Raw genomic sequence first — 12542 nt, forward strand, 5'->3', positions numbered from 1 at the left:
GAAGGCCACGGGTTCCGACAATACCGGCTCCCTCTTTCTCTCTCGCACCACCAGCACCCTTTGCATCCCTATATCCATCCTCTTCAATATGTTCTTCTCCGTAGGCGCGTTCCCTCGTTCCCTGGAAGAGCGCAAATGTCACACCAATTTTAAAACCCGACCCCAAAGGAATCATTGAAAATTATTGTCCAATTTCCATTCTACCTGTGCTGTCCATTATTTTTGAGAGAATCATACATAGTCGTCTTCTTCAATTCTCCCTCCCCTAATTATCCCCCGATCAGCATGATTTCCTTCCCGGCGGGTCGTGTCTCTCTAACCTTGCGGTACTGCACCACCACATTACCAACTCTTTCGAGTCTAACTTGCAGCTCGATGTTTGCTATGTAGACTACTCCAAATCCTTCAACACCGTTAACCATACATTACTCATACATAAACTTAAACACTGTTACAATATACTTTCAAAGCTTCTATCTCTGATCAACAGCTTCCTCAGTTCACATTACCAACATGTATTGATTGACGGCATCTCATCCTCATACTTACGAGTTAAATCTGGTGTACTGCAAGGAAGCGTCCTCCATACCCTCCTATTTGCACTCTTCACAGACAATATTACTGATGGCATTAGCCCATTTGGCTGCAATATTCTGCTGTGCACGGACGATTGCAAGGTTTTCAAAAAGGTGGATCGCCCCACGGACTCACATTCCCTTCAATCTGCTCTAAATTTTATCTCCGAATGGTGCTCTACTTGGCTGATGCGGGTCAACCCCCAAAATCAGCGTTGATGGCATTCACTTCGAAAAATCACTTTATCAGCCTCGGTGGCAGTGGGGATAAGTCCTTGCCTACCATACCAAATGTCGCTGGTTCGAGTCCTGCCTGGATGGGTTTCCCCTTCCAGGACATGGGTGTTTGTGATCGTCTGTTGTTGATTGCTTAAACACTCGATGTAAAGGCCACATTGAGCTGTTTTCAGGGGTAATTGAGATAAATAAAAATAAATAAATAAAATAAAAACAATCCCCTGAAACTCTTACAACCTTTTAAATAAGCATATCCCTCTTGTAACCTCCCACTGCGACCTAGGTGTGATCTTTGATGTTAATTAAACTTTCAGGTACATATTTCGATGATCGTGAAGAGAACAATGGCCATTGTTGGTATGCTATATCAACTAACAGACCTTCACGACCCTACCGCTTTAAGAACAGTTTTTTTTTTGATGTATTCTCCACATAGTGGAATACTACTCACCAGTTTGGTCTACCACCTGCCCCACTACTCTTAAACTTGCTCAACCGTCCTGTCAACTTCTTTCTTGCTGTAGCCCAATATCAAATCCCCATACTCAGATATTATGCCCATGATGCTATCCTTTCCTCTCTCAGGATCTCTAACATAACTAGCCACCGTGTCTTATCTGATATCATGTTTCTGCATAGAATCTTTAGCGGTTCTCTCTGGACAAACAAAATTCTCCCTCTTTTCTGTTTTCATGTTCCTCCTTTCCCCTTACAAAATAACTCTCTGCTTCACATTCCGCAATTCCATCTTTCCATCTCTCAACGCTCTCTGCTCTACCGAATCCCGTCCTTATTTAACTCCATGACTTCAAAAATCCCTTCCCTGGACCTCTTTTCCTCTGACACTACTTACAAATCCTCCATAAAATGCCATCTAAATAACTCACTGTTGTCTAATCCATAGTGCCCCTTCTTGTGTTCAAAAATTTTGTTTTCAGTTCGTTTTTATTTATTGTGCTATTGTTTGTTATCTTATAGGTACAGTAAAACCTCTATGTAGTGAACCTCTTTACATCGTAAACCTCTATACATCGTACCAACCCTCTGGTCCCGTCAGATTTACATGTAAATTTATAGGCAAACCTCTCTATAGTGAACCTCTTCATATCGTAAAACCTCTATATATCATAGCAACGAGACACCCCCGAGGCGGCCTAACTACCTCCGCATTTCGTACCGAGACAACTAGAGACCATTAATGCAGCCACGATAACGAACATGGAATGACATTTTCAGCGATAAAAGTTTCACGCTTATTCTTTTCTTTTACACCTTTACTATACTGTAATATTCATGTTAACCATTAGCTTGGGCCATTTTTTCCATATGAGAGCATACCTAACAGTTAATAAGAAAAAGGCAACGAACTATCCTAATCATTTTAAGTGACAGTAAATGACGACAGAACGCATCGTTTTCTCTCGAATCTTGGTAAAAATTGCGCGATAGCACTCGCTTTCTGTTACTTATGGCTTTATTTTCTTGTAAGTGCTTACATACTATGTTCAGTTAATAAAAGAGGCGACCAGCGCAGCCTATAATCCCTTGCCGGCGGAAATATTTCAACTAACTTCACTCCCATTCATGGAGACAGAATTACTCAACCGCATAGCTACTTCCGTTTCTAAAATGAAAATATTTCATGAATTTACTGCGACTCGAAATAAATCAAATACAGTTTTGCAATCATTTTATTCCCATACTTCCCGGTGTAGCACTTTCTCACTGCCGCCTTGGTAATTTTTTCGATGCTTTCGTGAACGATCGTAGTTTACAATTTATTGCGCTTAGCGACAGTCATATGTCTTGCGTGCGTAATTATGCCGCGAAATCTGATTCTTCCATCCGGGAGTCTGGGGCGTCAATTTCTAGCAATACTGAACAAACATCACTCCATGCGCGACAATGTTAGGTGAAGGAGACACCTAATTAGCTGATACGCGGTAGAGCAATGAAATTTTTTACCGTCGCCGCCGCATTCTGAAGTAGTTCGCCCAGCATTCTCACTAGAAAATCACCTCGTTTTGCAGACCTAACGTTTACTTGTGCCTTTACTTGGGCTTTTCTACGGAACTCTACGAGCATTGTATTTTAGAGAAAGGGAATTCGACAAAATTTTCAAAATTACGCTCAATTTTTTGTTTATTTTTTCCAATAGTCACGTGTTTATTTATTTTTTATAATCTATAACAAGTCATACGTTATAAGAATGACTCGCTGCGCTGCGCGCGCTCGTTTAGGGGCTCCGCCCCTTAAAACCCCGGTTCCGGCTTCGCCGTCTACATCTGTGGTCGTTGGAAGACTTTTGAAGTTCGAATAATCTCAACCCGACTAGGGGCCGGCTTCGCCGGCCAGGGGGTAGGGAGACGCCCCACTCATTCCTCGGAACGGCTTCGCCGTTCCTCGCTGAAGGGCGGCTTCGCCGCCCGGGGGTTTAGTGTGCCAGTGAGCGAGGGCATTTCGGAACTGTTTCACCGTTATTCGTTTAAGGGGCGGCTTCGCTGCCCAGAGGTGGGGGGAGTCCACAGCGGCTGCGCCGCTTGAACATCGGTGCGGCTTCGCCGCCCGGGGGTTACTGAAGCTCCCCCTCGCCTAAGCCAGTTCCTCGTTTTGGGGCGGCTTCGCCGCCTTGAGGTGGAGGACCCCCCCGCGGCTGCTCCGCCTAGTCCTCATAAATGGTCTTCCCCACCGAGAGGGGTGCCCAGGGGGATTTTAATGTGTTATGCATGCGGTCACCAAAAGTCCACAGTGATCATGTAGCGATGATTGTAAAAGGTAGTTTAATGCGGATTAATAGTGGCGACAAGTACCCATAAAAGAAGACTTAATGGCAAGTTTTTCATTTTTTTTTTCGGGGGGGTCCTACGGAATACCGGGGGTTTTATACTTGTGTTAAACCAGTGGACACAAATCGCTCTCATAAATTCCGTGCCGATAAGTCCTAGGGGACCGGAAGAGTGGTCTGACGTTTCTTTTACCTGGAGAGGCTATTTATTAGAAATCTTTTGGGAGGTTTCACGGGGTTATCGGGGGTTTTAATAAGTGGTAGGGGCAATGGTTAAATTGTGTCGAAAACTATTCGGAAAGGCGAGTTTAAATTTGTTTTATTTTTTTCGGCGATGTTCCATGAGGTAATCGGGGGTTTTCTGGTATTTTTTCCCGTATGGTTTACGGTGGCTCGCCCTCACCAAATATTCCGGATCTTGAGCTCAGAGGGGACGGGTAGTGCGGCGTAATGTTTGCGAGAAGTACCCAAATAGGAGACTAAATGACACATTTTACATTTGAGGGGATTTCACGGGGATACCGGGGGTTTAAATGTGTGTACTCCTGGCGGTCACCATCCATTCACATAAATTTCGGGGGGATGAGTCGTTGGGGGCGGTGGAATAGTCACGAAAAGTACCGAAAAAGTAGACTTATTTGAAAATTTTATTTTGGGTGGGAGGGTGTATGTGGGTTTACCGGGGGTTTATAGGTTTTTACTACCAGCGGTCATCAATCGTCCACATCAATTCCGTAGCGATGAGTGGTAAGGATTGGAAAAGCGGCGGAATTGTGACGAAAAGTACCCGAAAAGGCTACTTATATGTAAATTTTAATTTTTTAGGGGGTTTCGGGGGGTTAAAAGATGACGGTACTATATGGTCACATTCATTTACTGTCATGTCTAAAAGAATTGTGCCCTATGACATCCATATTTCGAAAGTAATACAAGAAAAAGCAAACCAGTCCCTGAAAATAGTGAGCAGTGCCCGCCATTTTTATTTTTTCGCGGTTAAACCCGTTAAAAAATTAATAAAATGTTTATGTTTTCTGAAAGACAATGCATAGATGTATGTAACTACAAAGTTTGAAAGAAATCGGTTGAGTTAAAATTGACAAAACCTTGTGTTAATCTTTTGAAAATCGTAATTTTCCATGTTTTTCGGAATACTTTAATTTTTTTCTGAGTAACCAAGAATAATGAAAGAAAATTGTTACCTACATTTCGTAGACGATGTTATGAGCATATATAATAATCATTTTCGTTATCCAACACCTTAAATTAAGTCGAGGGGAGGGGAAGGTATGAAATTTTTTTCGAAAAATCAATTTTTGGACGCCATTTTGGCTGCAATTTTCTCAAATGGAAAGTAATAAATTTACTTAATTACGTGCCTACGTTCATCAGCTTTCAAAAAAAGCATTAACGACTCGTGTGGCACGCACAGTTTGCGCGCAGTAAAATAAAAACCGAAAGACGGTCCCCGGAAAAAGCCCGATTTCGGCCATTTTGTCGTCCTGGCGACGACACGTGGCGGAAACTTCCGGTTTTCGGATTTTTCCTCCGTATCATTTCGGATTCCCCGCACGCGTGCCAAATTTCAGCTCTCAAGCACTTCTGGAAGTGGTCGGGAATTTGTATCCATCAGTGAGTCAGTTACCTCAAGGGCTGTATATAATAGAGATAAATCAATTTTCTAAAATATATAATAAGGAGTATTTTCAATTATTTGCATTAAAATATGAAAACATACGAAAATTGCTTAATTAATTATAAGCTGATGATGGATTCGACAAATAAAACAAGGCGGCTGCTTGACATTACCACATTCTGAGGAATTTTCCGAGCCATATAAAAGTTGTGAACTATAAAGAAATATAAAAGTTGTGTACTTCTCTCCAAACACTACTAGTAAATTACAACCCTTAGACCAGGGAATTATTTCTTTGGTCAAAAGGCATTATCAAAAACAGCTAGTGATGTATTTTTTATGGAGAGTGAATAGTGAAAACAACATTAAAAGTGCTCATGGAACATCCTTCAGACCATGCACAGGCTGTGCCTTTCGTGGAAGGAATTAATATCTTCAATTTTTGAGAAATGCTTCATCAAGGCTGGGATTACGGGTGGTAGCAAACAGGAGGAAAGTGATATTTGAGAATGAACCTACAGAGTACGATAAAATCAACAAAATAGTTGACATAAATTCAACATTTGAAGACTTTGTAAATGTTGATAATGATTTATTCATATGTTCCCCACATGAGTTGGAAGATAGAGGTGAAGGAGATGTATATATATTGCAGGACACAGGAAGAGATGGATTCAGAGGAAGATATTGGTAATGAGGAATCAGTTACAGTTCCCACCAAAAAAAAGGTTGAGGATTCATTGAACGTAATTGAATGGTTTTTATTAAGCATGGAGGGATGTGATCATAATATGATTGTATTCAATAGAATTATATCGAAAGAGTTTCAAAAAAGGTTTAAGCAAACCCAATAACTAATTTCTTTCCTAAAAAGCCCTCTTGAACAAGTTACTTTTACCTTTGTGTAATCATTAAATTGTAAATTTTTGTTCACTAATGCATGCATATATGTTTAAATATATTAATATCATGGTTTATTAATAAAATGGTGCCTATCACAAAAACCTCTCTATAGTGAACCTCCATACATCAAATTGCCCAAATTTTGGTCCCCTCCATTACGATGTAAAGAGGTTTTACTGTATTATTTATTTAAGGAACAGCCAATGTAAAAGCCACTGTGCTGTTCTTGGGGGTGAAATAAATAAATAAATTAGGTGAAACTACCATATTGCTACAGTTAGTATTACTAATTCATCAGTCATTTCCTGTAGTTGAACATAAAACCATTCTCTTTGTTTTTCATCTTTTTTGTAGATGTAAACAATAAGTCCAAAGTTCACTCCAGTGAAACTTATGGGTTAGTATTTTCAATTTTAGCCTAACCCAGATGGCATAAAATAAGAGAGTTAGCTGTTTCTTATAGTTTTCATTTGGAAGAAAATGATGAGCAGCTTCTCGTATGCTAAGAAACTTATGTAAGACAAGGATAAGATTTTGGGGAAGAATAGGTAAGGAATGCAGTCAAATATTCACGTATGAATGAACACCAAAGGCAGCATAACAGCGTACTATACACCCTTTGCTGCCTAGAGTGCTGCTGCACATGAATTTACAGCCTAATAGTGAAATTCAGTGAGCCTTTATAGCAGCTGAGCAATTGATAAGAGTTTTCATGTCAATGGAAAATATTTTGACAACTCCAAGTGACTTGCTGAGTGAAGATGAAAAGCATAGTATACAAACCTTTTTCTAGTGATGGAGAGAAAAAAACTAACTATGGCAGGAATCAACCTTATAACCTTAAGAATAGTAGACAGCCATGTTATCCACTACACCACTACTTCAACTACTATATCATATGCTCTCATATGACAAAACTGCGGTCAGTCTCTTTCTTATTGCTTCCGATGAAACGTTCACAAGCATAAGAACCGAAACAACTAGTTTTCTCAAACAATCAAGCGCATTAATATGCTCAGAATAACAGCACTCCCATGACAACACAATACGCTTATCAAAGAAGCTTCGCGGTTCATTCAACTGCAAACCCACTTTTAATTCCATTTATTTAATTACTTAGAACGACAAGACGAGTAAAACAACACACAGGCGGTATGCCCAGCATCTTAGTAACACTTTAACTCATTGGGATCAAAAATACAACATAATAACGATGTAAAGCGGCAATAAAATCACAAGTATGTCGTCAATTCTTTCACTAAGCCACTATAGTGATTTCATTGTTGCCGCTAGCAAAATTCGCTCTTGGTGAATGTTTATGCTCGCTATATGCTCGCCAGACAGAACGAGAATAACTTTTTAGCTGCCAGAGACATGAAGTGAAGCATTCCTGGCAAAATAGCTAGCGAATGAAAATGGGAATATGAATGCATACAGTGTTTGCCATCTTTTCGACAAATTGCATTGGCTATAGCCAGAGATAACCACAACCAGGCCCCTGTAATGTTCTTAAATGAACATGAGCCTGGAAAAATTGCATATCAAGAAGACTAATAGAGGTAGAATGAGAAGATAACTTACATCTTTGTTAAGGTAGCTGAGCAAGGACTCCGTTTCATTGAGCAGGGTTACAGAGCATTTGCCCCTTATGTGAGTAGCCGGAAGGGTTTCCACTTGTCTTGACAGAAAAAGTTCTCGATGTTTCAACTGATGACGCTGCTTGCCGTTGAGGAGTTGCGATGGATTCGTCGAGGCTTTGCCAAGGTCTTTTTCACTGCCTACACTTGTCACACCACCCACCACGCCTCCGTGAGGCAACTGGGCCACTTTGGCATCCAAAGCACCACTACTCACTAGAGCCAACGACTTCTTGTCGTCGAGACCACCCCCTCCTCGATCCATGTCCTCCTCCACGCCACCTCCTCCCAAGGCACCTGCATAAACAGACAGACAAACAAAATTATGAGAATCATCATCACACTGACAAAAATTTCATATGCTACACCAACTCCTATGATGTATGTATTTCTTAGCTTATAAACTTTTCCAATAATTAACTATTGCTTTGCTCAGTTTCAAGTACGAAGATAATTAACCAGCAGACACTAAACTATGAGAAACTGATTCAAGAAATTAAGCTAGAATTTTCTGGTCTGCTCTTAAGGTTGACATTTACTTTGAGACAACATAAAATGCTATAGAGGCACCAAATAACTATGGAATATCATTTTTTTAATTATAAACCAACTTTAAAAAATAAGGTACAATACCTCGAGAATGTATATAACTAATAAAAACCAAAAGATTGATCCCAAATACTAAACAAAATCAGCTTTGTTGAAAATCGAAATGATCGAAAATATTTTGATGCATATTAAAAACATATAATTGGTATTTAATGCTTTCAACTCTCACACATATCCTATTTTATAGCTAGAAAGGTAAGAAATAAAATAGCAAATATGACTCAAGACAAATCAGAGTTGAAGCAAATGTGCAAGAATTGCATCTCCCGAGAGCATTGCCTGCTCTACAATGCACTGATTTTACTGAGATTCTGCACATAATTAGCCATTAAAAGGTGTCAATTTGGCATACCGTATGAATATACTACTGACACACACTGAGAGTAATCAAGTATAACCATTTTTCCAACAAGAAAACTACCAAGGATCACGGAAAAACTGAACGCAAAAAAGAAAACCACTTAGCTCATCTATGCATTAATGACAGACATAATTTGATTAATTACTGCTACTGTCAGAAAACTAATAGAGGATCAAGATGGGCACGTCAAAGGACAAAACAATTTTCATTCCAGATGGTTGCCACTGCGCACTCTATCTCACTCGCTCGAAATGTTATATCGGCAAGGAGCGCGACTTAGACCAGTCCTTAAGTACAAAGGTCATATGTTAACAAATGTGGTCTCAATTTTTCATTTTTGGTATTGGTGAAAAATATTTTTAAAAATTCAACACTGCAACACATGTGCGACACCCAGATGGGCAAATAACAAAATTTTAGCAACCTGGAAGGGGCCTCTCAAATTTTCACATTCCTCTAGGATTCTTGCTTATTCCTCTAAAAACATGCATTTAGAACGTTCCGTCTCCATCACTGATTTATAAATCAATAAATTTTCCAAATTCTAAAAAAACGAGCTTTGTACGTCCATTAGTTCCTGAAAATCTTCAAAAATTGGCTATTACAGCGATAACAGTATTTTTGACTATTTTAAAATGTTTTAAGCTTAAAAAAATTCGAAAACATAAAAAATAAAAAATTCAAGCATTCGCCCACGCATCACATTCTATGACGTGATACTCGGGTACACGGGACCGTCTACTCTACTACGCTGCAGGAAGAGGCCCTGTGTGGGCCCGCCCTTCCTCACATTTCATCTTAATTTCAAACATCAACGTCGATAAATGATACTGAAAACAATCGACGATTTTGAGCGAATTCCTGCTGACAAATCTCGAATTGATAACCTCACAATTTCGGTCACAATGCTTGCACTTCATTATTTACTCCAAATCCATTAAATTTGGACAGTTGTTCACACAATAATTCTTCATTCGCGGCAATGGAACAATTCGAAAGCCGGAACCAGCGAGCCAAGCATTGGCAACTTGTATTGGGCGCGCTCAAACATATTGGCGCCGAACCGATATTTTCCTGGTCCGAGACAAACAGTGGCTCAAATCGCAGTGTCGTCACCAGAATATCGCAGATCGTATCTCCTCATGACCTACCTCAAATATATCGGACCGAAACCTCCACAAACTTGAAGGCCGAACGAACGGAAGTGGGTGACACCAAAAAATGCACATGCATGCACTTTAGGAGACGAAACAAATGCGGCCGCGCTGAGTGTTGCTCGTTGGTTCTTGTAGCCTGAGGATAGGGTAGTTTCCTTAATCAAAGAAAACGGAAGGCATTGATTGCGATTCGTTACCCACCAGTAGGGTATCCATAATATACAAATTATTTGGTTTTAGAAATCCCAGTTTAGACGAATGGCAACGGCCAATTTTAACCGCATTTGAAAAAGGCCAGATTGGCGCACATGCGATGCCGCTCCACGTGACGTCACAGGGACCTAGATTTTATACGAGTAGATAGGAGTTTTACATTGTCTGAGATTACCAATTCATGAATGAGGCACAGAGCTCAGGGAAACATGTCTTAATAATCACCTATTAAAACTGCCTGTGGTCGGAAAGTTTCCTTCGTTTGATAAGGTATAAATAATCCTTATTTAAGCCAAGCGCTACCTGCTAGCAACAAGAATCGCAGCGGCGCACAATATCCTCGCCCCAAGGTCACCTCACACGGCGAAAGCGGCATCCAAAATGACGTCACACGGGCTTTTCCCTGCAATCGTACTTAGCTGTCGCGTTTTCGCGCGCTTGAAAATTTTACTTTTCAATTAATCGCGAAAATAGATATCGTCATTTAAAAATCTGAAAGCGTGAAATGCGTACTCCAGGGCTGCTATTCTGGATAGGCGATGCAATAAATAGCTGATGCTATTCCGCGGGTCCTTATTGCATCGACCCCGTATTCTGAATGATGGGGGTAATAATTTTGTACGTAATAGCATCTGGCTATTTCTTGCGCGAGCTATTTCGAAGCTCCGCCTCTTCCCGTATGAAAAACTTTCTGAACAGTTTTCAAAACCAATGAGGGAGAAGATATTTTATATATTCTGTATTTCACGGAAAATTGACTTGCAATTATAAATAATTGCTTTTTTTGCATTTAAAAATTATATTAAAACCTTGGATGTATCTAATACGCTTTGAAAATCTCATTTAAGAAATCAGCTGTTTGTTGTGGTTGTGATAATTTCACAATGGCTTTAGACAGGTGGGTTAGGTCACGTTTTCATAGTTATAATGATGATTTATTGGGCATGAATATTGAACCAATGACCGATCGGTCCTTTATCGTGAGATATATGCTATGCGAAAATCATTTAAAGCTAAATGTTTGATTTTCTTCGTAAATGTGTTAGGCTTCGAAGTCTGTTTGTTTGTTGCATGTCAACATAAATATGTATCAAATTTTATTGTATTGCTCGTGACGATATCGCTTTACTGTATGAACTAGAACCTTTCGTTTCTAATGCTAGCTTTATATTATATGACTCCCTAATTTCAATATTCATTCTCTGTTTAGGAAATGAAGTAGGTGGCAACGTCACCGCTGTGCTTTCATGTAATATGATGGAATAGTATCGATATTTCAGCTGCAGATTTGGAAAAAGCAGAGGGAGGTGATGGTGAATCTGAGGATGGATGGAACAACTGTGAAAAAGTTAATCTAACAATAGTGAATCGTGTGGAGTGTTCTGTTGTGGCACTTATTACTGTTTTCGTATCAGCTGATTTTAATATGCTCACTGAAATTTTTGATAGACCCTGAATTGTGCCGATAAACTGAATCTTAATTGTGTGAATAACTTTCTTGCCAATTTGTAAACAACAATTTGTATTGAATTCCACATGATATATATTGCATTGATGTTGTTCATGGATATTCCATTGAACGTTTGTGGTGAATCATATTTGTTCGGAAACTTTATTGGAGTTCGGAAACTTTATTGGAGTTCGGAGAAATCCTTTGTTTTCAGGCAAGTAATTCAAGTGGACTGCCCGTGTTATAATTTAATAAATTTTCAGTCTTAATCGTAGAACGTAGCGAATAGTGGGGAAAATAATTTCGACTCGTAGTATGTATTTGTATATACTGTCCAATTGAGGAAATGAACGGCTGATCAAAATATATGGTATTATTATGGTAATATATGGTTTTCATTGAAAGCTGTAACTATTATTTGGCGTAGTGTGTTAACACAAGCTTGAAATTTTCCATGTAGCCCAAGTTGAGGATGTTTTCGTCGCACGTCAAGTGTTGAAATAAAATTATTCATAGTAAATATGAATGCATAACGGAAAATTTGGGCTATTCGTTTTAATTCTTTGCATTAATTGTTATTGTTTTCGTACTGTCGATGAAGCAAGCTTGTGCTCCACATATTAAGCTCGAATGTTAATTTCTACCCAATTCGCCTAACTATTTAAATATTCATCACTTATGCTACGATTATTTAATTAAAATAAAGTAGATATCATTTTATATTTGGCTATTATTCCATTTTTAAATACTTGATTAGGTTACTTTAACCTCAGAAAAACAATTCAACATCGCAATGCGCACGTTTTCTGGGTTGCAATACCGAATAGCACGGCTTGGGAGACGGTGTAATATTATTGCAACCCTACCGAGTGCGATTCGCCGTTCAGAATAGTGAATTGCAACGGCGCTATAGCTATTTTGAGAATTGCGTCTTCCGGTGCAATAAAGACGCGAATTGCAACCGTTCTGAATACCGCATTGC

General features: G+C 39.4%; 1 protein-coding gene across 6 annotated transcripts in view; it reads right to left on the reverse strand.

The window, feature by feature from the left end:
• The window catches only part of LOC124168449 (metastasis-associated protein MTA3), a 169137-nt gene that overhangs the window by 49080 nt on the left and 107515 nt on the right, over positions 1 to 12542 (reverse strand). For all 6 annotated transcript variants that reach the window (XR_006866936.1, XM_046546696.1, XM_046546693.1 and 3 more), the window contains exon 5: positions 7715 to 8067. Coding sequence is in view for 5 of the 6 variants with exons in the window: in XM_046546696.1 (XP_046402652.1) it covers positions 7715 to 8067 (353 nt within the window). In the remaining variant the exon portion in view is untranslated. The remainder of the gene's footprint in view (positions 1 to 7714; positions 8068 to 12542) is intronic.

This window comes from Ischnura elegans, chromosome 11 (assembly GCF_921293095.1).
Source record: "Ischnura elegans chromosome 11, ioIscEleg1.1, whole genome shotgun sequence".
Lineage (NCBI taxonomy): Eukaryota > Metazoa > Arthropoda > Insecta > Odonata > Coenagrionidae > Ischnura > Ischnura elegans.